A 25866-nucleotide genomic window follows, 5' to 3' on the forward strand; every position below is an offset into this window, starting at 1 on the left:
TAAACACTGGAACAGAGCAGCTCAGCCTCTAACTATCAACCTGCACTTAGTAAAAACAGCACCCGAGTGTAAATCAGGGGTTTATTACTGGTTATTTGGATGTAAATTAAATAAGGCACAATCACATCATTTTACACATCCAATCTCAGAATAAAAAGTTTCAAAAAATAATTAAGACTCCACTGGGATTGACATTGTTTCCGAAACACAGGTGCTGCTTTCAGACGAGTCGGTCGATCAGCTCAAGTTCAGAGGCGAAGGTTCTGCATCAAGCTGCCTTAATAAGAGGAAATGTCTTCTGTTCTACGTCACAGGAGTATTGTGTTCAATAACTATAACTAGTGCTCGATTTACATCACGGGCAACAGCAGATTTAATTATTTCAATAAAAACCTTACTTGTTGAGACCTGAAATGTGTTTAAATTAATTAAAACCCTGACATCACTTATTAATTACACGATTCTCAGACTAACATGACCATGACTATTATCACAGCACAACATTTAATGTCTAGTTAGACAATAAATACTTTTTTATGCCACAGATGGATCCAAGACGAGCTTTGACAATCAGTGTTCAAGTGTGTTTCAACTATTTCAGAGCATGTTGGAACATATTTAAGGTTCATTGTGTGTTAATTACATATTTTATCTTAGAATAAATGATTTACCATTAAACGTTTAAATAACGATGAAGCAAAAAATTAAGCTCTGACAAAGACAAAAAGGTGACTGAATGTTGATGACAAACAATTATCTGCAGCTGGTTCCAAGTCTCTGCAAGTTCATTTTTACAGAAATAAAATTGAATCTGTAGCTGAGTCAGAGGGAATCAGCCTAAAGACTGATGCCATGATTTGGAAAATAGTTCATAGTGATGTAAACGTTTTTTGATTCAAAGATTTCCTTTAACAGACTCACTTGAGGGGAAGCTGGAAGCTTTCTGAACACACGACCCTCAGCAAAGGCCATAAATGAAATGATCCCATTTCAACAGTGGAGCGGCAACAAGTCAGCTCGAACCCACCCAATGAATCCACTTCAAACATGGACATTGAGCTGAAATCAAAACCACACATTCTTCAAATCAGATTTACAGTCAATCACACACAGCAACAATGCTGCTTTTTATCCCTTTTTCCATTTGAAACAGCTAAGAACAAGAAAAGTGCTTCTTGGAACCTGCTGACAGAGATGGACCGTTAGTCACTGACATCATCGGACATCCGAGCAGCTCAATGACAAGTTTGTTGCTTGAGACCGACAGCAATTTAAGTACGAAGTCTATTAAAAACAAACAAGTGAGACAAACTGCACCAGGCGACTGAAGAATGACCCTCAGTTACTTCAGTGTCTCACCATCAAATGACTGACAGCGAGCTGGTTGGCTCTCTGTCAGGTGCAACAGTGCAGACACAGTGTGAACATAACGGTGGTAAAACACATTATGATACTCGAGTGCATCAATGTTTCCTGCCTTTACTGATATTGACTGTAGTTGAACACATTACCGTTTACATTCCTGAGCTGTGACGTCCACAAACTGTCAAACTGAGAGCGGTTGACATGACTCTGAGCATCTAGACATCTTTGAACTGTTGAGTTTCCTCTTTCACATCTGCCGTCACTGACTCGGACCTCAGCTCTGCTGTTTGCTTGGTGTCTGTCTGGTCTGGGGGGTGGGTGACATTGGAGTTTCCATCTGTGCTCCTGGACAGCGAGGACTCCTGGTGGTCCGGTGACTCGTCCAACGCTCCATTTGTATGTACTTCACCGCCGGCGTCGGGTGAAGCAGGGAGCTCGGCAGCTTCCTGAATTTGAGGGATCTCCGCGTGTGAGGAGTGGTCACACGACGAGGACTCGCTGCTCGTACAGGTGGAGTCATCAGGGGACCGTGCCTCCTTCCTTTCAGTCAGTATTTGCTCCGCGTCTCCTGCTGTTTCAGGAGCAGTTCTGTCATCACTCTTTTCTACTGTGCACTCACTGTTTGCAATGTGTGTGTCCAGAGTGTGACAGCGACCCAGGGGCCGCTCCTTCAGCCGGGGCCCGGACTCCAGGCTTCCTGATGGGCTACAGACCTCCACTGTCTCCCCTCGCCTCAACCTCCTCCTGTCTGGCTTCACCTGCGAGACAAACATCAGGGTCACGACGAGACAAAGAGGAAATGAGAGTTGTTTACATCAACCGGGTTCACGGTTCACCTGGCTCAGTGTTGGTGAGACCCTGCAGGATGAACCACAGGAACCTTTCTTCAGCTGATGAATCCTGAATCAAAGACAATCAGACTAAATTAAAGCAGCCAGACTCAGCATGTAAATCCCTCTGACAGAGGGCAGCTGCCTGACAGTTTACCTGTTGATGCTCTGAGCCTGTCTCCTGCTGTTGGAGTTATCCTGCAGCCTCAGACGCTGCACGAACGAGTGAGCTACAGAGATTTAGTCCTGGTTAATGACGGTTAATGACACGTAAATATGGTGATGAGTGTGTTTCCTGTCTCCATGAGTGGCTAAGAAATTATGGTTTAAACAATGTCAATAAGGAGATTGCTAGATAGGTCTCACTTCTTCCTACTCCGTTCAAGCATGTACTTGGTAGGCTGAAAGCTGATTAGCATTTTCTTGTATGTGTGAAATTATGTGTGTTGATATATCAACTGTTTTTACATGTATAAATAAATAAATCCCACGCCAGGCGCCTGACAGGATGTGAAACAGGTTTTAAGACTAGCTACCCAGAGCTCCTTTGGGCACAGAGAGGAGTTTGATTGGTTCATCATCAGGGGAAAGTCCAGATGCCTTCTGGAGCGCTCTCAGAATCTCCGTGTTCTGCAACAGAGAACATCAGAACATTTCCTGCTGGTTGACGCACAGGCTTCCTTTCTAAGCTCTACTGTCCCCGTCATGTGTTTGTGCTTCTACCTTGCCCCCCAGTTCATAAGCACAGTCCAGTGGCGTCCTCTGCCTCCTGTTCCTGGTCCCAGCGGAGGCCCCGCCCCTCAGCAGCAGCTCCACCACGGCCTGGTGTCCGCCCCGCACCGCCTCATGCAGAGCAGTGTTGCCCTGAAGGTTTTCCAAGTTCACCAACGCGTTGCTCTGCAAAACCCGTCTGTCTGTTAACGGTCGATCACTTCAGGAAGCGTGTCCTGTCTGTGTGCAGGAAGCGTGTTTACCTGTAACAGGATGGTGGCTGTCTCTAGGTTTCCACGGAGACAGGCATGTATCAGAGACGTGTTACCATACTGATCCTTCTTATTCAGTTTGGCGTTGCACTCCAACAAGAACCTCACCACCTATTTACAACACACACTGTTACTTGCTGATGCTGAAGCCCGTCCCAGCCTGCCCTGCTCCCGGCGCTCCTACCTGGACGTGGCTGTTCTGGCTGGCCAGGTGAAGCGGTGTGGCGCTCTGGTTGGTGCGGGCATTGACGTTGGCCCCGTGGCGAATCAGCAGGCCCACCAGTCCGCTGTGGCCGTGCAGCGCGGCGACGTGCAGCGGCGTGAAGCCATCAACGTTACAGCTGTTAACACCAAGCGCTCCGGCCTGAAGGACAGACAGCTGCCGGACAGAGAGGTGACTGGATCAGACAGCCTCCAGTCAGTGAGAAGCCAATTAAGCCAGTGGCTGATTAAAGTAATGCTTTACATTCACGCCATCAAAGTAAAACCTTGTGTTTCTGTTGATATGTTGTAATGCTGTAAAGTCCCTCTTGGTTTCAATGAATATAATGTTTTAATACTAAGAACTGCTGCGTCATCAGACCTTTTGTGTGGGAGCACATGTTGGACACTGACACAGCGGGTGGCACAGCGGAGCTTCGGATCCAATGTCCCCTTCATCCTCCTCTTCCTCATCCGTCCACTCCAACAGGTAGCGAACCTTAAACACAAACAGTCAGAGGAAGCAGTGTCTGAGGGAGACGTGAAGAAGGCTTCTCACCATCTCCACGTCGCCGTCGGCCACGGCCCGCAGCAGCTTCTCCACCTGTCAATCACATGAACACACCAGCATCAGCAGTAGCTACATTTCACTCAACACATGAATCCTGTTTGATCAGTAAAGCTGGGGTTGGTGCTGCTAGTGCCGCTTCCTTCCAGTTACCTCTCGGTGCCGGACCCGGTCTCCCTCGTGTTTGGCCTCGGGGCCCAATGAGGAGGTGCTGGAGATGGAGGAGCGACGGCTGCTGCACTCTGAGGCCTGAGGGGAGCGACTTGGAGACTGAGAGGAGACATAAATGTTAGCAGACAGATTATCTCAACCCAGAACCATTCAACTTTAAAGTAACAGCACGTCAGAGGCGTGTTGATGCTTCACATTTGCCAGAGTTTTAGTATTTATTCGATTCTACTTGGAATATTTGTGACCTTTGTCCTTCATGTAAACCACATGTTGATAGGAAACTCACATCTACTCCAGCACGCAGGCGCCCATTCTGAGTCGACTGTAGCATCACAAGAATCTACAAGAACATATTAATTAATTAATTAACTAATTAACATGAGCTGTTAACACAAACAAAAGATTCTGTGTTTTGATTTTGGTCTCTGGATCATCAGGGGACAACTTCAGAGACTGACGGTAGCGCTGAGCTCTCTCACAGATGCATGTCAAGCTACAGCCTGACACCAAAGCTGAGCTGGACCTCCTGCCAGCTTCTCCTATGGGTCTGCAGGGTCGCAGTTAATGGCCCGGCAGAGCACGAGGTGCATTAAGGAACTAGCCTGGAGTTCAATAATGTTACTGAGTTACTTTGACAACAACTAATGCTCCAGAGAAGAAGAAAATACAGTACGTGAAGTACCTGAGCTGGAATATTGTAACGCTAATAAAAAGGATCATCAGCGTCACGTTCACATGCCGGCGCTGACCTTGGAGTTGAGCGCACACTGCAGCGGCGACTCCTTGCTCTTGTTGAGGACGGCCGTGCTGGCTCCGTTCTCCAGCAGCACCTGGATGATCCCCTCGTAGCCCCAGCGAGACGCCATGTGCAGCGGCGTGTCGCCTTTATCGTTCTGCAGGTCCAGGCGGCAGGTCTGCACGTCGTAGTACACCAGAGCCTTAACACACTGACAGCACAACAACGCGTCCGTCAAGTTTAGGATGAAACCCGTGTGAGCATCAAAGAGCCGGGCGTCTGTGTGACGTACGTCCTCGTGTCCGTACATGCAGGCCAGGTGCAGCGGCGTGTTGCCGTTGTTGTCCTGAGCGTCTGTGTTGGCCTTGTAGTGTAGCAGCAGGAGCTGCAGGGCGGAAGGCACGGCTCATTACTCATACACCTGGATAAGAGTCCGTGGCAGGTCCACTCACCGTGACCCCCTGGTACCCCCGCTGGCAGGACAGGTGCAGCGGCGTCAGGGCGTGGTAGTCCGTGGCATTGACCGGCGCCCCTTTATGCACCAGCACGTCGATCAGCTGGGCCTGACCTGGCACAGGACATAAAGGTTGCTGTGACCTGCTAAGACTGCACAGCACCGCCAGCGCTCAGCGTCCTCACCACACACAGCAGCAGCGTGAAGCGGAGTATAACCCCGGTCGTCTCTGGAGAACGGCGTGACGATGGACGGGTCGTTCAACCTCCTTCAGCAGAAGAAAAGAAGCATCACACACAAGTCCAACAGTCGGATGATGTTTGATGCGGTTTAATTCATGTCAATCACTGACCTAAAAGGTTTGGAGCATGTTAAATATTAAAGCCAATTTCACACACGTGACTGGACACCTGGTGTGTTTGTAAGAGAAGCGAAAGTGAAAACTGCTTTTTGTTTCCAGTTCACAGCAATAAATCAAGAGAAAATGTAAGGAAGGGAAACAAGCTTCACAAAACCAGAAATCAGAGGGTTTCCTGGTAAAGCATGAGTGTTTTTGTTCGATTGTACTAAATGCCCATGCTTTATGTAAAGTTGAATGATGAATGAAGATGGAAGTGAGTTTCTAGAACCATGAGCAGGTCCTGGTACTGACCCAGACTGCTGGAGGTCACAGAGGTCGCATGAGCAGAGGGGGTGACACATCCTGACGTCCTCATCGCCCTCTCCTTCACTCAGCAGCCGTTTCACCTCAGACTCATTTCCATTTACAATGTGCTGCAACACAAACACACAATTATTACCATTAGCCTTTACTGTGCCACCTCACAACGACCTGGAGTCTGTGTGTGACAGGAACTGGATGGACTTTGTCTCCTGATGCTTGTTTATATCTGTAGGTCTGAGGTCGAGGCTTTATGTCCAGATGAGAGAACTGAGGGGGGGGGCAATTTAACAACGCTGAAAAATGGTTCATTTGTGTTTATCAAGTCTGTCGAACGGCGTCCTAGTTGGAACACTTTCTGAGCAGCTGGTTTAATGAAGCTGTGTCTGGACCCGTGGTCCCGGGTGGAGCAGCTTACCTCAAACAGACAGTGGATGGGTGTGGCGGCGCTCTGAGCCAGAACATTCATCTTCTCCTTGAACAGTGCCTTGTCGTTCAGCTCACCTGAGCCCTGACAGGGAGGAAGGGCATGGAGCCTCAGTGCCATGAAACACGTGATCCTGCAGAATCCAAATCCTCCGTGTGTGTGTGTGTGTGTGTGTGTGTGTGTGTGTGTGTCTTACACAATGTGTGTCCTGCAGCTTCCCCAGACTGATGTATTCCACTGCAGCCTCGAAGGTGCTCAGGCAGTAGCTGAGCTCATCTTTACTGGACTGACTGAAGCAGAAGTTCCTGATGTAGTTCAGGTTGGCCATCCTGGATACAAGTAACACATGCTCAGCAACAGCAATAAAGGGGATCCTCTCCATGTGCACCAGCAGACTCTGACCAGCAGCCAATGAATAGGGTTTTTAAATCATACTGAATCTACAAATGACCAGTTAGTCCATTTCCATTCTGCTCACCAGTTGGGGATTTCCGTCTTCACCAGCAGGTAGAGGACGACGGCGAGCAGGTCGTCTGCACAGACAGCCTCTATACTGACTGTAGACACACACACACACACACACACACACACACACACACACACACACACACACACACACACACACACACACACACACACACACACACACACACACACACACACACACACACACACACACACACACACACACACACACAGGTTGCTAAGTTTGGACAAACTGGTCAAAGGAATTAGAGCTGGACACAGAAGGAATTGTTGTATGTGCTGATCTGATTACAAACACACATTAGCGTCTAACTGATGGATAATCAGCTGCTGGACGATGGCTTCTCACTGAACAACTACCGGATTATGTTGTTAAAGCAAAGTGTGGAGCTTGTGTTGGGGCTACAGTAAAGTGGAGGGAAAGCAGAGTCACTGTAACCTCACTGAGACGTGTCTGCTGAGCAGCCGGAGGCGTTCGGGACAACAGACACAGGACCTACCGGCGCGTCTGGGGGTCTGGGTGGCGGTCAGGGCCACTCTGCGCAGGCACAGCAGTTTGAGGAGGGGGGAGGACTGCTGGTTGAGCTGACTCAGCTCCCGCTTGGCTCGAGACAAGTTTATACTACGGAAACAAAACAGCAGCACATGAGGCAGTGGAGGCAGTGTTTGGTGGCTCCGTCAACAGCTGCAGGATCCAGGTGGATTCTGATCACTCTGCTCCACCTGAGTCTGATGCCTTCCAGTGACCTGAACTGACCTGAACTCCGGTTTGACTCCCAGGTCCTTCTGCTGCAGGTCCTGCAGACTCCTGGTGGTTTTGTTGAAGGCAGCGTCCTGTTAACGAGCAGGACACCAACATGAGCAAGGTGTGTATCCAGTGGTCAGATGAGTCTGACCCCTAGAAAGAGGGTTTAGTGTCTAAACACGGGATGCTGCTGTTAATCTGGGTTTATCTTATTGCATTCCACATTCTGTGCAGATGGACCTGAACCAGTTCTCTGTCAACTAAAGCTGTGGCCTAAAGAGGAACCAGACAACATTTGTGCTTCTTTGAGCATCTTTAGAATTATTAACGTTTCACTGAAGTGACAGCGGACATGTCAGATCCTGAAACCTCATGCGCATTCTCATCATGGACCCACCTGGCTGGCTTCAAGTGTTCCCACAAAGTTAAAGATGAAATCATGGATGCCATGATGAACATAAATCTGGAAGAACAACAAGACAAACCTTCAGTGCACAGCTCGTTTACCGGCGATGTGCGTCTTTTAGCTTTAACAGCTAGCTGCTAGCAGCTAACACACAGCAGCTTTTGTAACTTCAGCCGTTGTGCCACTGAAGGACTGAAACCACTCACGCTACTTTACTTCTGCTGAAATCACAGTCAAGCACAATTGTCTGTGTTTGAACCAACCTCCACCGCCTGTTTGAGAAGAGTCATCTGAAGCTCCTGCTTTGCCAGAAGTTTCTGTATTCAAATAAAACAGTTTTTAGTGAGAAAGGTTTCCATGATACTCGGCTCATATTAAACTGTAAAACCAGAACCTCCTGATCTGCTGTCTGGCTCTTCAGACATCATGATTCCGTCCTCTTAGCTAGACTTTTGTTAAATTCTCACTAACATCAGCATCATGTTTTATTCATGGTTATGACGTGGCGCTAACTCCACCCGATGCTGCTGGTCAGTTCCTACTCACCAAGTGAGAGTCTCTCAGCAGACACTGAAGACATTTAGTGTAGAGCCCGTTGACCAGGTCCTGAGAGGAGACAGCACAGGACGAGTGCCAGTTCAGTTGTCAGGGAAGCTCTCCAATGACCCACCACAACCCCCCAGAACGGAAGACACGTTGAAAGCAACGGTGCAACAGGTGATCTTACTATGTGATGTCTCAGTCCCTTTCTCTCCTGTTCCTTGAAGGTCTGACCAAAGCCCTGGATGAAGCGGTCCAGTTTCTGGGTGTGGCGGCCCAGGAACTCCCTGACATCCTCCAGGCTCTTCAGGCAGTATGGAGGTAGCGGGTTCTGCTCCAGGGGACTCGGCTCCACCTCCAGGGGCCGCGAGATGCACAGGATGCTGTAGCTCTGCTCCTGGTTGTTGTAGAATGTTTCCTCGAACAGGATGGGTACCGACGCCGGAGCAGGGAATCCGGTGCCCAGCAGGATCTGCCTGTCCTGGATCCTGACATCCTGAAACACACCATGATGCAATGTTTTCGGCAACACATTAACAAAGACACAAGGACTTCAGCACATCAACAGTATTAAATATCCACAATGAGCTTGTTCCGCATTCAGCGACATCAGTCACGCCGATGGTCAGGAGACGAACCTTTCCATCCCCGGTCCGGAATCCGTCCTCCACGGGCTGCAGGACATAGCTGTCGAACTGAGAATCTGCGTAGCTGCTGGCAGTCAAGCTTCCACAGCAGGGAACCAGAACCTGCAGAACCGGACACAGATGTTGATCCTTTACCAGCACGTCGTCCCGTCATTAACTTGGCTGTAACTGGTAGGAGTCAATGTGCTCCATTTCCAGACGCATCCAACAGGTTCAAGCTGCATCTGTTCCTTAAGCCTCCACAAGCTTGAACTTGTTTTAAAAGGTTTCCTGTGCTTCCGTTCTTTGGCAGTTGCCAGGTTTTAGAGCGTGTCAGTGACACAAATCAAACAGATTTGAATTGGAATCGATTTGAATTCATTCATTCTAAAGTGGCTCTTGGAGGTAAACACTTTGACACAGTAATAAATTAGTTTGTCACTTTAGACTTTAGAAAGTTTTTTTTAAACCTGGAATGGTCGACTGATTCATTCTGGCTGAAAACAAAGTCATTGTGAAAGAGAAGTGGCTGTTTTTGCAGATCAACACTGCAGAAGAGGAAGTGACCTGAGGTCTGTACCAGGTTCAAACTACTGTGTTTCTTCCTCTGTTTCCTAACTCTGCTCACTTAAAACCATTAAACACCGCCCCCCAAAAAAACTTCGGATTAAATGCATCAATCTTCAAAGACTTCAGAAGAGTCTTTTGCTACAATCTGGTTTATTTTTAAATCTAAAAGGTTCTAGTCAGGACTCACAATCCCGTGGAGCTCTGCCACTCGACTGCAGAGGTCCGGTCTCTGCTTCTCCAACGCCAAGTAGAAAGGATTCTTCAGGATGTTCTCATCATAAACCGCCATAAGGACCTGGAAGTCTGGATTCTGCAGAGCGGGAGAAGGAAGAAACAGCTTCAAAAGGTTTCTCTCTTGTTAGGGTTAAAAAAACAATAGGCAGAAAGTGTGTGATGTGTCCGAAGAGCTGGCCTGCGGGTGAGATGAGTGACATAAGCAGCTCATTCCACAGCACTTTTCCTATTCACGTATGCAACGTGTTTAAACTTATTATCAAGCTAATGGCCACGCTTGATCAGTGAATATCCAGACGGTTACTGCAGGACATGTCAAGCTTAGCTTCATGTTGTTAACTGTGAAATCCCATTTCGTGAAATTATTGAGCAACTGATCCAAAGAGATAACAACATCACTTAGCTTCAAACATTTCCTGAATAATATACCCAGTGTCTCCAGACAACGTAATGCAGTGTTCGTTTCACATGACGCTGTTTATCCTGCTTCGCTGTGAATCTAAGTATCAGCTATGGAAAAAGAGGCATCAATGACCCAGCAGCTCAGACAGTGAATCTACTGTCTGGAGACACACTTCAGAATGAATCTCAGCGCATTTGTCTGGGCTCAGATCAGCTAATGCCTCCGCTACAGACAACCTGGAACAGACTCCCACCACGTCAGAGCAGGATGAAGCTGAGGAATGAGTCACGTCACCCTCGTGGTGCTCATGACATTAGGGGTTGGAAGCTAACCATGCTGAATGGAGCAGAGGAATGTCTATGCCCCTCGGGGCCGACACAGTTACACTGCACAGACCCTGAGATGTCTTAACTTGAGGTTGAGGCTTCTAAACAAGAGCGACAAGGGCCACTTTAGCAAAAGCAGAACAAACAAGCAACAGTGACATTAACTCCTGATCCCAGTAGACATGAGGACATTCAGTTTGAACTTTAAGACATAAACCAGCCCAAACACACTGCTCTCTGACGTTGCTCCTACAGTGTCGGTCGTTCAGACACTCATGGGATCCCTGCGAACTGCAGCGTTGTACGGTTTCAAGTACTTCAGTACTTCAGGATAACACAGGTCCAAACAAAGCAGCTCTGACCTGTAAACCTGTGAAGTATGGACCAGAAAACCACAGCCTCCTGTTCATTTGGTTTCATTTCAAAATAAAATCTCATGGGACAGTGAGACTAAATTGTGCTACAGCTACAGTCACTGTTACCACCACAAATGATGCACACCACCTACCGTGACCTGGGTTTTACCTAATGCCACTGAATAGTGAAAGTATTAAGCCAAACTAATTCTTGTGCCAAGAAAAAGGAACTATAATTTATTAAATCTTGAGTCTTAATATGCATCTCGCAAAAAAGCTACAACCTTGTTTTCTCAATCCCATGTGCTTTTCTCCTACATAAACAGATGGTGTGAGAAGGTTTGTAAGCGTGTGCCAGTGTTCGTGAACCAAGGAGCATCCCGTCAGTCAGACACTGGAGTGTGTTCTGGGTCACAGCTCTCTCACAGGCTGTAAAATGCTTTTCTACAGCTCAACGCCGCACATGTGGACACAACGTTAGCCGTTTAGCTTGTGAGCTTTGAGGGGTTGCCGTTATCGCAGCTGACACCGGAAGTTTTAAAAGGAACATATTAGCTACAAACAGCCCCGTTTAACTGCGGATTAAAGGCTAGCGTTAGCCACTGGAGGAGCTAACGTTAGCCTATGAACTACGTAGCAAGGCAACGATAACCCAAACAATGAAACTAGTAAACACAAGCGAATATGAGCTCTTTACCTGTTTTACCAATGCCCACCGATCACCGGGGCGTTAGCATGGCACTGATAAACACGCACACAGCCCGTCAGGAGCGATCAGCTGGCTTCACTCCTTCAGTCAGGAGCTTAGCCTTTGGTCGCTGGGTTGCCAGACCTCAGAGGAAACACGTAAAATAAGAGGTCAGAAGAGCAGCCTGGTAGAGGAGGCGTGTGATCTCAAAACAAACAAACAAACATGTCCGTTGCTAAGTCTAATTTTCAGAACCGCGGTAACTCAACGCGTAAAGCTTAATGTTCTGTTTATTCTGATCATCGTTTCCTCCTAAAAATCCCGTAGTTTGAGGTTTTAGCAGATCGAGCGGTACAAATGAATCCATGTAGGTTACACGCCCTTCACACAGCTGACTCCTTTGGACATGTAGTCCTCCTTGATGCTACGTTTTTTTGTTAATATTGGGCCAGTTCTTTTAGTTTGGTGTCTCTTTTGAACATCTGCTCGCCGACCTGCTGCCTTTCGACCCGTGTTTGCTGGTGTTTTACTTTGTGATTTCCATTTATCGTCTTGTATCTATTTGTTCAGGTTGGGTGTGTGTTTTAACTGGAACCTACCACCACTACAGCAGCTCTGGCCTCCAGTGGCTTTTACGTCAGGGTTGGGGTTCCGTCCCGTTGTGCTGAAGAGTTTCATCCACCTCGTCACACTAACATCAAACATATGAAGACAAAAATACCACAAACAAAACCGATGGAACCCCGCGGGCAGGTACGAGGCGCCGCCACAGCGCCCCCTGACGGTCAGAAGCAAAAGTGCGCCCCACACTGACGGCTTCGGTTCACCTTGTTTCAACTTGACGCTCGAATTAGGTGCGTTTTGCTGCTCAAATGACAAAGAATAAAACGAACTTTGCATGAATCGATGCCTGTAAAATAAAACACTTCTTCATATAATATATTAGTGGAACAGTGAAACGCTTGTCGAGCTAGCAGCTAGCTAGCTAACATTGGGTGCTTGTCGCGGGTCAGGTGTAAAATGTTGGTTATGTGGATTTTTTGTTAAGTTACAGATATTTTCTCAAAATAAACCACGTTTTCTTGCAGTTTCTGTTGTCGAACTGTTGGCGTATAAGCCTCAACCTACACACAATGCTGAAAATATCAATTGTGAAGGTAAGTGAGCGATTAGCTAGTAACACCAGCTAAGCCTAACGCCACAGGGAAAACGTTACAAGGTTCACATGAAAGTGGACAAATCCTTAGTTTTTGAAGGCTGTCGTTTGGGTTTCCTTTCTGTCAATTTGAACGTTTGTCTCTAAACGTGTTTCTGTCCTTTGACCTTATGACAGTGAAGCGGCAGCAGTAATGAGCAGTTTTATTTAAAGCAAAAATTATTATTTTTCTTGCATTTTGTAAAAAAACACATATATATATCAGGCATCAGGACATCTGAGCATTGTTAGTTAAGACAGGCCAAGAAATCACCCACATAATGAAGACCGTCCCGTCAGTGTTTCTAGGCTCCTGAACCAGGTTTCCTGCCTGACTGCAGCTTCTGTCACCGCAGGTTGAGAGCCCATCCTGCCTTTGGGGATGCCTCACAGGGAGTCAGAGAGAGGACTCCACAGAACAGCACAACAAGCTGCTGGCCGAGATGAATCTGTTCTACCAGGACGTCACTGCGGACCCGCACAAGCTGAAGCCCAGCACAATAGAGGAGGGAGAGGTCGCACAGCATTGCCATCTGTCTTTAAATGTCTCGTTGTGCTGTATCTTCCGGCCAACTGTGTGTGTGTGTGTGTGTGTGTGTGTGTGTGTTTGGCCTCAGGTGTGTGTGGTGTACTGGTCAGTGAAGAAGCTGTGGTGTCGGGCTGTAGTGGACACTGTCATCACGGAGCCGCCCTGTAAAGTTTGCTGCCTCCTTGTAGACCACGGAGAACGACTTGTTGTCTCCTTGAACCAGTACGACTCGGACAGCACCAGCGTTTCCAAACACTAAACACAGCATCTATGTACTGGAGGCGTTGAAATCAGTAGTTTAAATTGGGGAGAAGTGACAGGACACAATGAAGAGTAGAGGCGAAGGCAAACCTGCAAAAGTTTTGCAGAAACAACTTGTTACGTCAGCAAGGAACAGTAGTTGGCTGTTGTTGCTTTCACTTTCAGTTTAAAGTTTTGTGTTTTTGACCTTTTTTCCTCACGAGGATCCGACTTGTTGCGGAGAAGTTCCTCCAGCTGCCGTTCTTGGTGAGGAGGTTCCACCTGGCACGAGTCCAACCATTAACCCTGCGTGTGTTCATATGTGAAGAGAAGGCGGAGTTCATGTAAGTACGTTTGAATGGATCCACCTCCTGTGCAGAACCCAAACTGTTAATGGTTGTGTTGTGTCAGATTTGCTGTGGCATTGTTTCACTAAGCTCAGCAATTTATGACAGGACTTGCTTTAATTTATCGCCAAGGTGTTGTAGTAATGGTACTTTTTCTTTTGATTCTATTAACATCCACTATAATATGTAATCTTGACTGTGCAGCCCATCCACTCAGTGGGACACTGCTGCTACGCTCTACCTGCACAGGCTGCTACAAGGTGAGAGACAGTAGTTAAAAGAAGCAGCATTTTCAGTCTTTTCTGGAGACGTGTTAGAGTCAAAGTGTGAAGTGCTCTGAGAGTTCTGCAAGGACATTGATGTTAAAATGCCATTTGCTCGTTTGCTTTCAAAAGCTTCCACCCAGACAGAGGCTGTGCTGCTTGAATCAGAGTCCGAGTCCACCTCAATCGAGCTCTACCTGACTGTTGGGACAGTTATGGTGAACTTTAACCTTCATTATTGTTGTTGGCAGTATTCACATTCTTTCAGAGCTATTATTATTTTTATAGTTGGAGATTTTTTTCCAGATCTGTGTGAACGATGACCTGGTGGCCAAGAGCTTTGCTTATTATAGCAGCCAGTCAGTGGATGTCACCAAGCGGAACGCGGTGGAGCCATTTTCCCACACGTCTGCAAGCATCTTAACTGAGAGTCTACCTACAATGTCTTACAAGCAAACGACACCGACCGAGACACCTCCTGGTGAGAAATCAACATCTCAGCACAGACTGCGTTAAGGCTTTTTTTTCAGTGGGTGTTGGTGGCGTTGTCAGCTGACTGTCATAATCCTTCTATTTTATAGCTGTTTAGGTAAACCACATACGGTTTACAGATCTAGGTCAGTGTAGATGGAGATACATGTAAAGAAAATGTTATTAATAATGAAAGTGATACCTTTCTTACTCTTAAACACCAAGACTAACCTCAGTGTACTTTTACTTAGTGATGTCATCAGGCCATGCTGCTGTGGAGAGGTAAGCACACCCTGGCTTCTACACAGGTGTAAATCACCTGTTCAGATCTAGTTTCTGTCTATGCAAAAACTCATCTTTGGCAGCGGCTATGAATAAAAACCTCAGTCCGTTCAGGTGAGAGCCGATCATGATCAGCTTAATCATTTATAGTTAGAGCGCCTGCAGGAGTCTAAAACACAAGAAACATCAAGCTGACACCTTACTTACTTTGTATTTATTGTCATAGATGTTCAATATTTGGTGCTGAGGTAATCATGCAGCACGTTAGCCAGTTATAGTTACCGAAACCCATTGGTCTTTTATTCAGTGTAAAATGTGGAGCTGCAGGTTTTCTTGGAAATAGTCAAGTTGAAGATCTGGCAGATGAAGAAACAAGGTGATGTAGAATGTTTTACACACCTGAAAACAACCTTGGACTAACAGTAAATGTGTTCTGACAAGGCACCGTGCGTTTTTAACAGCGAGTCGGCAGAGTCAGGATCAGGAGAGGCAGAGGAGACCCAGAGGACTGAAGAGAAGCAGGCCTGTTCACGGTGAGCTGTCCTGTCAGGGTCACACTGAACCACAACCAGGAGGCTGAGGGAGGTCGCTTTCTCACTTAGAAATAAAGATAATCAAACATTGTGATATCCAAGGATGTATGTTTTGGATGTTCCCTGTAAAATATTATCAACTGATGTGAATTGACCATGACTATAACTGGTGATTACAGGCTTTTGGAATGGTTGAATCCTGGGCCTCTCCACACTGAGCCAGACTCTGCAGATGAAACCGTAGGTTTTCTCATTCATTCTGTCCCTTTTGAGACGAGGCTGCGGCTCTGGGATCTGGGAAGTTGTTTGTTACCAGTCGTGATGGAAACTTTGGCGTTGATTCAGAAGGTGATTGTGTCTTCAGATTGTATGTGATGATCCCAGGAAAAGCGGGATTCTGGTGCACTCTGCCCTCCCATTGGCTCCCTGCAGCAGCCTGGACGATGCCCCCATCACTCAGGAGCTTCGCCAGGTAAACAAGAATTATTTGTTTAAACTTCAATGTGAATGGAAAAAGATCTTGAAAATGTCAGTTGTCTTATCTGCCTCAGTCGCTACAAATTCAGCCTTTCCCACCTCATCCAAAATGTATTTTTAAAATATTATCTTTTAAAAAAAAATATATATATATTCAAGGGGAAGGGAACCAGGGAGTCTAGATGGCTCCATCCACATGACCAACAATGATGTCTGTTTGATCTGGACCAAGCTCTCTAACCTGTAGTTTGACACTAAGCTCTTCATGTTAAATGTTGCGGCTGCCTCTGATCTGAGGAACAAGGTCTGAAAGACGGCAGGCTGTGGGGGCTTTGGGAAAGGTAACATCAGGACTGGTTTGTTCACACTGCTGCCAGGTACTGCGGAGGAACAGCGCTCTGTCTCCCGCCGAGCGTTACAGCTGGCCAGCTGTGGCTCGAGGATGCAACACTGTGGTCATCTCTCACACCGCTGACCAGCCGCTCAGCTACCTGGCCCCGCTCCTCACACACATCCTGCTTAACTCCATCTCCTGCTCTGTTAAATCCAGCACTGGGGTGACTACATCAGCACCACACTCTTCATTTACATGAAATGTTGCTGACCGCAGACTTACTAATTGGCTGTTGCTGTGATTAGGCTCATGTAAGTGGTGTTTGTGTTTGTGTGCAGCCTGTAGCTGTGCTGCTCTGCCCAGGCTGGGAGAAGGCCCAGTTAGTGTGTGACCTGCTGGAGGAATACAAGGTGGCACAGATTCTGAATCCTATCATCGTGCTGCTGGGTGTCGGTAAAGAAGAGGCCAAGAATGTCAGGATCTCCAAAAGCTGTAGGTGAAGCAGTTGTTTTGCATGATTATTGATTGATGTTTCTTGCAACATTTCCTTCTATTAACATGATACAGGCCTGCTGCTAGTGACCACGCCCTACAGCTTGGTGCGGCTGCTGTCCTGTTACTGCTTTTTGTTTCTGCGCTTGTACCACTTGGTGTTGGATGAAGCTGACCAGCTCTTTTCTCTTGCTCCAGATCAGGTGAACACAGTCACCGCTGACAGTTAGCTATGTAGTTAGAAATTAGTTAGAAATGTGTGGAATTCATACAAAGCAACTGTTTTTCACCAGTTTGATGAAGGTTATGGTGTGGTGTCTCAAACATTTCCCTTTAGATGGAAACTATCCTGCAGCATTTCCAGAAGGTGACTTCCCAGGAGGAGAGCGCCTCCTGTCCCCAGCAGATCGTTGTTGTGGCAAAGCAGTGGGTCAGTCGCATGGAGGCTTTGTTGGCCAACCACATGCCGTACCCTCACATTGTCATGACCGTCCCGAATGAAGCTGCTCTCTATGGGAACGTTCAGCAGGTCGGTCTCTGAATTATGCTGCACTGTGCTGCACCTGGATCCATGTGCTCCAGTTGTCAACAAATGGATGAAAACGTGGTTAAATGTTACAGACTGTATGTTCCATTCTCAACATTGTGAGGCATAAATGGCCACATGAACTCAAACTAAGTTATAAAAGGTTATCATTTTTTCTGGTAATGTTACTATTCAAGCTTTTAAATGACACTATACACAAAATGAATGCCTGTAAACGTGGTTGTAGACTGTATTTAACTTGTGCAATGAGTCAGGTTCTGGTGGCCGATATTCAGGTTTCTCTTTCTGCAGATTATCCTCATGGCTCTAGAAAGTAGTAAGATGTCAGTACTACTGGGGGCATTAGATTTAACTCCAGAGGTCGGCCAGAAGACTCTGATTGTAGCCAACTCTGCCCAAGAGGTTGACGACGTGTACAAGGTAAAACTGTACAGAGCCTAAACATCCTTTGAATGTTTGGTAGCTGCGTTTTGTGCAGAAGTGCAGAATGTGTTGGCAGTTCTAAAAGAAACAGGCTTGATTTATTTTATTCTTTTTCAATGACCTACAAAGAGTCATCCTTGACATTTACCAGTTCATCTTCAATCTTCAGGCTGTTAGCAATAAATCTGCTTTCTGCCTGAGGACCCACGAAGGGCTAACACAGCAGTTAGACTTTGTCATCCAACAGTGGAGGAAAGACATCAGCCCTGGAACTCACGTTGTTCTGGGTAATGTAAATGTTGTGTTTAATAATCACACATATTTGCCTTCTGAACTCTAACAACTCTGATGTTGGATCTGTAGTGACGACCAGTGACTGCCTGGACTGTCTTGGGATCAGAGATGCAACTTGTGTCATTCACTTCAGCTTCCCCACTTCTCCCAAACAGTTTGGCAGGCGCCTTTTTTGCATGACTGAAACCTTCAGGAACCTCTCAGAACGAGTAGGATCAGCCATGTCTTTATTCTCAAACATTTGCTTTATCAAAGGAATTTTACACAAAGGGCTGCTCTTATTTTCTCCAAGGTTTCCTGTCAGGGTCCAGTGGAGAGCGGTCCTCCCCACGGCAAGTCAGTGCTTCTGATCTCGGAGAGGAATGCCCGTCATGTTGTTGGGGTCTTGCGCTACCTGGGACGATCCACTGCCCGGCTGCCCCCTGAGCTGGTGTCCTTTGCCCAGGGCATCCACGTGGCCCGGGAGGCCCAGAAGACCAACAAGCCTCTCTGCAGCTATCTTAAAAGCTTTGGTGTCTGCAGGTCAGTCTTAAATTTAATGGACAGTGATGAAGTGGTTCATGTGTCTTTGGATGAATCAGACAAAGCATGGTTAAATATCAAATATCAATTATTCAGCTCTAATGCCCCGGCCATGGTGCAGTGGTTAGTGCCGTGCACTCCTGTCGCCCATGGAGGCGCGCCTCAGGGAGGGGTTGCATCAGGAAGGGCATCCGGTGTTAAAAACTTGCCAAATCTATCATGCGAATCATGACGGGATACCCCCTGATGGGATAAAGCCGAAAGGAGTTACCTTTGAACATTGATCTCTAAAAATATGTGTTGTTGAAGTTAACAAATCAAAGGATCAGCAGTGACTGAATATTGCACTGAAACGCTCCTATCCTAACTGCGTTTTCTGCAGAGACAGCAGTTTGTGCCCCGACCGTCACACCTTCATTTCCCAGCTGGATCAGTCTCCACTTCCTGCCTCTGGAGTCATAGAGGTGAGACGATGCTTCTGTGGCAGTTCAGGTAAATGGTTTGTTAAGACTCTACAGCCGTGTTATGGTTTGTGCTCTCAGGTTGTCCCACTCTACATTAAAGCAGCGTCAGTCTTCTACGGTCGTATCATCAGGAAAGATGACGTTTTTGACAGCTTGGTCTCTGAGATGGCGTCCTACTATGATCAGAAGAAGCCAACAGCCAAGGAGATGCTGGAGGGAGGCCTGTATGCCGTGCATGAGGGCGACGCCTTCCACAGGTCCGACAGTGAATTCCTCCTGACCCGGTGACTGTGCTGCACGTTTGCCTGGACTCCAACCTGTAATGTGCCTGTTCGTGGCCTGGCAGGGTAAAGATCCTGTCGCTGCCAGACAGACGAGACCACCTCTTCTACAGCGTCTTGGTTCACTTCATCGACGCAGGAATGGAGGAGATGGTTAAATCTCATCAGATTCTTCATTTGCCAGAGCAGTTCCATTCTCTGCCCGGCCAAGCTGTGGAGATCATCGTCTGCCAGGTCAAGCCTGCTGATGCAGAAATCAACTGGCACCCAAAGGTTTTCTGTACCTCCATTTTACTTTCTTCTTAGAATTAGATGTACTCCATTAATTTTAGGGCTGCAACTAATAATTATTTTGATAATCGATTAATCTGTTCAGTATTTTTCCGATTAATCGGATAAAAAGATGCAAAAAATATTACTAAATTTTGATTTTGACTCTTTAAAATCTCAAACAAAACACAAAATTTAGCGTTTGAATAATAAAAAAACTTAAATATACAAAATATAAATAAATAAAGCAAGCACAGAGTTTTGTTCCAATGTGAAGATCTGCAGCAGCTCCATTAACCTGATGGTGGGAGAAAACCCACGAAGACACGGGAGAACATGTAAACTCCACACAGACTCCTGGGCTCCTTCTGGCTCCGAGGCAACAGTGACAACCACTAAAAACCATGTCGTTATATTTTAATGCTGCTGTTACATTTAGTGTCTGCACCGTTTAAGTTGCGTTCTATGGTGGCACCATTCATCACTGAGTAGCGACGCTTGCTGCAGAACAGATTAAGTAACAAAGTAACTTTTAACACAGTGGCACTTAATGAAGAGTCCTCACGTGATGATAAACAGCGTTTGTTACCGCTGCTACATCCGGGACACCAGTGTTTCATTCTTACGTTCTGTGTCGCTGTAGTATTTACAAACCACCAGCTGAACTTTGTATGACTTGCAGGTTAATGGCCTGCAATAATGGCAAATCATTATTGATCAATTTCCATCATTGCTTACTATGGTTTTGTCAATTCGCTGTTGCATCCCTAATTAATTTACTATCATCAGTTAAAAAGTGACGTATTTGTCCAAAAGGCGTTTATACACTTAAATGTAGCTTGGTCTCAGGGCTCACGCTAACCTACAACCAAACATATATTGTGTTACAGCTTGAGCCCACTTTCTTGTAGCATGTTAGACACTCATTATTTAGTTTAGCGTTCACACACAACAGAATGTTTGAATTTTGGCTTTTGTGGAGAATTAAATCCACTGACATCAGTAAAATGATATCATCGCCTCAAACTGAACATGAAACCAGTCTATTCATGCCTGTGTGAACCACGCTTTGTCGTCTCATCCCGCAGGCCACCAGAACCATCAGCCAAAAGATCCGAGGTCTGCAGCATCGGGCCAGAGCAGTGCTCAGTTTGGGAAACACTGTTTTTGTTGATCCCATGGTGTGTTTGCATTTATTACGGTTAATGTTCAAGCTAATTATCTAATCTAACAGTTTTAATAGACTGTTGTAAGATTTCATAGTAAAAGTAAAATAAATAGACAAGATTTAGTCTCTCTCCTTGGAAAGACAGCCAGTTTCACCAGGATGACGGAGAATCTTCACTGAACTGTGTTTTTGCCTTTTTTTTTTTTTCAAGGTGCGTGTGAGTCAGGTGCCAGGTTTGAAAACTGTGATCAATGAACACAATGTCCAGTCTGAGATCCTGAAAACGGGTTTGGGAGTCAGCAACCCAGAGCACGTGGACTTCCTGAGGGCGCTGTGCCAGGGGGGCAGGTCCAATAGCAGTAAGGTGGCAACAGATGGTTGTGGGTGAGGACATTGAGCTGATTTCTGTCACAGCAGCCATCCTCATCAGGAGGACTGAGCCAGCGTATTTGTGTTGATGGCAGTAGGTCAGGAGATGGTCCGGAGTTCAGTATCAAAGGTGAGGAGGAGGAACTGGCCAAGTCCTTCAGGACAGCTGAGGTCAGGCTCACTGCACCCCACGAGCTCCGACCACGTAAGTCACTGATCCCAGAATCACCAGAACCCAGACTTCACCTGAAAGCTGAGCCAGATGTGCAGAACACAAGGTTGGTATCTGCTCGTGCTGTAAGATTCCAATGAAATGAAATTGTGCTAAAAGTTTTTACCAAGAATGTCACCGAGCTCTATTACATATTACAATCATATGTATCGTCAAGTCATCAGGACATTCAGTCTCCATAATGATCAGATGGTCATGTTCCCACTCATACAGTCACATATTGTAAATACTGAGTCAAAAGGTGAGTCAAGGTCCCTCAGCAGTACATGACGCCTGTAGGTTTAGTTTGTTGTGGGTTGTGGTGGAAAGTCAGGCAGATCATAATGTAGTGTGATTTAGGGAGAGTTTTACAGTGAAGAATGTCCACTGTGTAGGAGCCTCCAGGACTATGTGGAATATCATGTCATACAGTCATCTGGCTCCACTGAGAACAAGAGAAGTGATGATGATGATGAGGATTGTTGATATCAGGCTCCACTCAGCCTGATTCAGGGTTATAGAAACAAGCAGCCGTCTGGCTGACGGAGGATGGAGGGTTAAAACCCTCTCCCAGCCCTGAGCTGGGGTGAAGTCCTGAGACCTGGCTGAGAGACACCACTTGTGTCCCGGACAGAATCCTGGCTCCACGCGCAGGTGACACTCTCTTGCAGGAGATGTGACTCTGCACTTCTGCCTTTAAATGAGTTTGACCCACCAATTAGAATAAATTAAAAACATTTATTTGAGCTATATTACTACCTCTGTGTGAATTCCTCTCAGTGAATATTGGCAGCTTGGGACGAGGAAAGCTGCAGACTGCAAGCTGGAGACGGTCCCTGAGCTGTGGAAGACCTCCTGTGTGGTTCGGGTTCCTAAGCCGGCACACGCTAAGGAACCAAACCACTACAGACCAGTAGCTTTGACCAGTAGCTACTTTAACTGTTGTCACTGGGCTCAGTGGCGGGAATTGTGTGGGGGGAAAAGAAAAAGTTGGTAAAATTGGTTTTAATGGTTAAATTCTAATCTGGCTGCCATTAAAAAAAGCATCTTGGTTTCTAAAAATGGTCTGAACTTGGGTTTGGACCTTTGTGGCAGTTGACAAATCTAAATTATGGGCCTATGTATGGTGTCTGTAATTATTGAAGAACTTCTTTTGGCTAAGGTTGTGTAAAGATTCTAATGAAAACGAAAGAAGAATATTAAAAACTTTTTTGTACACAGAGAAATAAATGTGACAGACGTTTGTTCCGTGACCGCTTCACTCAAGCCCTCTCAAAATGGTAAAGTACCAATATACTGTACACAGATCATTTACCACTGCTACAGTGAACATTGACTCATACTTAGGAATCTTATTGGTGCCATGACAAAGTAAATCAGATTCTGTACATGTGTCTCGTGTGTTGGACAGGAGAGGATCCAATCACGAGCTGCCAGGTGATTGAAAGCACTAATGGAACCAGCAATGGCAATGCCACCAGAAGGTAACGTTTCCACATTACACACCTGTAAATATGAATATTCAGCCACAGGCTAATCTTTGGGTCTGGTGTCGGTAGTTTCCATCCTCAGGTCCGCTGGTACCAGACGTCCAACGCTGTGTTTGCAACGGTGAAGCTGACGAATCCGGAGAAACAGCGCTGTGACTTCTACCCTGACAGAGTGGTCTACAGGTCGGTCAGGAGCAGCTCACGTAGTCATACATGTTGATCACTATTTATGATGTGGCGCATATGAGTGTGTTAGCTTAAAGCTTCTGTCTGGACATGGTCAGGAAAGATTCTGTAATTAAAGAATGCTGTATGTGGGATCTGTTGGGTTTAGTTGTGTAAGGTCTTAAACTTTACTTTTTAAAGTGCCTTGAGATAACCTTGCTGTGATTAGGCTCTTATAAGTAAAATTGACTTGAAAGCAAAAACTTCAGTTTTGTTGTGTTCAGGGGAAGCGTGAAGGGTCGGTCCTACAGAGCAGACCTTGATCTTCAGAGCAACATCGCTGCCGACCACTGCTTTTTGGAAATGAAGTCTAATGAGCCAGTCCTCAAACTGGTGAAGCAGAAGCAGGGGAACTGGGAAAAACTGGTCAGGAACAAGGTACTGGAGAATCCCACAGTAGGAATAAATCCATGCCTGCAGGGTTTAAACAGTTCTCGTCTCCTGGTTTAGAGCTGCAACACATAAATGTGCAGTGGTCCAAAATCATGAGGTTTTGAAAATATGAGGGATTTTTATTTAATTTTAAAATCACAACTGGAACAGGTTGTTCAGCCTCTTTTGATTTATTAGTAATGGCGATCCGATACCCGGGGGTCGCTCCTTGTCATAGCTTCAGACAGTGTGTATTGTGTTTGACAGTTTTGTCTTGAAGCCAAATTACCTCTAGATCTTTAACAGATCTCCTTCTCTGCAGAATGTTTTTGTCAGTTATGACATGGAGCATTTTGAAGATGATGAAGACAGAGCCTTGGGTGGTAACACTACAGCTTTTCTTTAAAACTCTGACCGTAGAGAATAATGTGGATAGGCCCTTCATACGTACCTTGTTTACTGATCTGTGGTTTTGTCTTTACAGGTCAGTGTTTTTTGGAGGATACAGGAGATGATAACTGGTACACAAACTCAGAGAGCAACAGTGACAGCGACTGAAGGTTAAAACGCCTCCTTTGTCGCCTCAAAGTCTCAGTAGCAGATTTGTTTAGGTGCTGTGACCATCGAACTCCTTGATTTAGTTCTACTTGAAGCAACAGTCATGTTTCACCAATAAAGGCAAGATTACATCATACATTACATTAGAACAGTTGCATGGGGAGGGATCCAAAATGGGGGGAGTGGCTTTGGCCCAGACCTGTCAAACCTGATGGAAGGTGGGGTCTTAATTAAGTGTTGGGTCCAGTTCTGCTTTGCTTTCATACGTTTAGTTCTTGTGGGCCGCATGCACCATTGAAATTCAATGGACGTCTAATCAACAATAAGGAATAATTCCAAGCAAACAGTGAGATGGTTGGTGGAAACGGCCTCCCCCAGACTCATAGTTCACTCCCTGTTCAGAGAGAGAGTCTGATTCTTAAAGAGGATCTAGGAACTGTGCTTTCAAGAGCTGTTAAACCTTCTTTATTTCTTGAGTTTTTGTTAATGATTAAATACTATGAACCATACTAAAACTTGATTGAAGTGCTGAGTGGATGTTCAGACCTGTGTTGGTGTAAATCTGTAGAGTTCTAAACTATTTGGTTGAAGAAAAATTTTTTTGGTTGAAGAAAAATTTAATTCATGTCATTATTATGGAAATCTATTACTGATCACTGCTTAGAGGCTGCGTAGAAGTGATGTATTATTCAGCATTTACTACTAATATAAAGTGAGTTGACCTTGGTTAGATCTGTGTGTTCTTCAGTTAATAAAAGCATGAGGAGTGGGAGCTCCTCGATTTTACTCAATATCAGTAAATGACTGACTTTTTTTTTAATTCCATTCCAGAAAATGCAGTGAATGCTTCCATGCTGAAGGTATTCCTGAAGAATTGCTGAGAGTAGCTGAAACATTTAAAACATAACTGAAAATAGCTGAAGCATGTAAAGCATAAAGCATAAATTAATGTATATGAAGAGAATTAGGAGTTGTTTAAACAGAGTTGAATTTTTGGAGAAGAAGCTGAAGTAGTCAAATTGAGGAAACTTTTAAAATTAAAGTTTTACATTGGTTCTTTTATTTTGAAAGGATTTGGAGGTGTGGGCAATTACTTGACTGTAAAATAGTCGTATTAATCAGCAGGCAACAACCAGAGGTCTATGTTGTATTAGCATATTAACCTTTTCATCAGGTCGACCTGATGACCATAATGACCAAATCATTAAAACAAATAGCTTTAAGTGGTTGAAACATTAAAAGTATAGCTGAATATATCGATATAAAAAGGACAAATCTGAAAATCTTTCTGTGGATGGGTAAAAATGGTTTTAAAATTTAAAAAGCATAACCTAAGAGTAATTAGTAAATAAATTAATAAATTAGTAAATAATAAAAAGCTAAAAAATTGAATTGTAGATTGCAGAGGCTGAAAATACAAAATAAAAGCAGAGGTATTTCTAATAAATAGTAAGATTTTAATGTTTTCTTTCATACTGAAAAGATCTGAAGTGTGTGTTGATAATTTAACCATAAATTAGGTTCCTTACTAGTATCAAAAGTAGAATTAATTAGAATTAGTGGTATTTAAGATGAAGATCTGGATTAATGCTTTTATTTTGAAATGATTTAAAGGAAGAGTAGTAAAAAAATCAGTAATATGCATAGAGCTGCTGTGCACACTAAGCAGTAGGAATTGGACCTGTCCGTCAAGCTGTTCTGAGCTCAATTACTGATCTATTGCAGCTGCGCTA

At 45.5% G+C, this 25866-nt stretch overlaps 2 protein-coding genes across 6 annotated transcripts; one reads left to right on the top strand and one right to left on the bottom strand.

Moving 5' to 3' along the window:
* Window positions 1–67: 67 nt before the first annotated feature.
* Window positions 68–12513, bottom strand: ankrd27 (ankyrin repeat domain 27 (VPS9 domain)). Of its 2 annotated transcripts, XR_008694908.1 has the most exons (30): window positions 12376–12513; window positions 11786–11920; window positions 9957–10079; window positions 9212–9322; window positions 8761–9069; window positions 8580–8639; window positions 8297–8350; window positions 8025–8090; window positions 7640–7716; window positions 7383–7504; window positions 6875–6953; window positions 6593–6725; window positions 6388–6480; window positions 5961–6082; window positions 5494–5576; window positions 5307–5422; window positions 5147–5239; window positions 4868–5065; window positions 4405–4458; window positions 4101–4217; window positions 3939–3983; window positions 3762–3878; window positions 3363–3557; window positions 3170–3289; window positions 2919–3092; window positions 2732–2825; window positions 2353–2425; window positions 2202–2265; window positions 594–2123; window positions 68–561 (listed from the first exon to the last, which is right to left on the bottom strand). XR_008694908.1 is itself a non-coding variant. In XM_029153242.2 (29 exons), exons 3-29 carry the CDS (start codon window positions 10056–10058, stop codon window positions 1581–1583), a joined length of 3414 nt encoding a protein of 1137 aa, XP_029009075.1. In that variant the 5' UTR covers window positions 10059–10079; window positions 11786–11920; window positions 12376–12513; the 3' UTR covers window positions 68–1580. The 2 variants fall into 2 exon arrangements, 1 of the variants encoding a protein (XP_029009075.1); XM_029153242.2 differs by having other exon boundaries at window positions 68–2123.
* tdrd12 (tudor domain containing 12) lies at window positions 12492–24924 on the top strand. Of its 4 annotated transcripts, none has more exons than XM_029153239.2 (33): window positions 12492–12630; window positions 12865–12933; window positions 13328–13486; window positions 13589–13722; window positions 13965–14084; window positions 14292–14347; window positions 14483–14568; window positions 14657–14831; window positions 15073–15103; window positions 15411–15479; window positions 15565–15636; window positions 15816–15876; window positions 16001–16108; window positions 16491–16670; window positions 16786–16939; window positions 17015–17142; window positions 17277–17468; window positions 17778–17906; window positions 18079–18196; window positions 18273–18412; window positions 18496–18725; window positions 19108–19189; window positions 19268–19446; window positions 19536–19743; window positions 20829–20921; window positions 21120–21292; window positions 21373–21555; window positions 22710–22768; window positions 22900–22972; window positions 23048–23161; window positions 23428–23581; window positions 23898–23958; window positions 24060–24924. In XM_029153239.2, exons 2-33 carry the CDS (start codon window positions 12910–12912, stop codon window positions 24131–24133), a joined length of 3819 nt encoding a protein of 1272 aa, XP_029009072.1. In that variant the 5' UTR covers window positions 12492–12630; window positions 12865–12909; the 3' UTR covers window positions 24134–24924. The 4 variants fall into 4 exon arrangements, with proteins under 4 accessions (XP_029009072.1, XP_029009074.1, XP_029009073.1 ...); XM_029153241.2 differs by having other exon boundaries at window positions 23898–23955; XM_029153240.2 differs by having other exon boundaries at window positions 21376–21555.
* Window positions 24925–25866: the final 942 nt, after the last annotated feature.

Source organism: Betta splendens, chromosome 6 (assembly GCF_900634795.4).
Source record: "Betta splendens chromosome 6, fBetSpl5.4, whole genome shotgun sequence".
Taxonomy (NCBI): domain Eukaryota; kingdom Metazoa; phylum Chordata; class Actinopteri; order Anabantiformes; family Osphronemidae; genus Betta; species Betta splendens.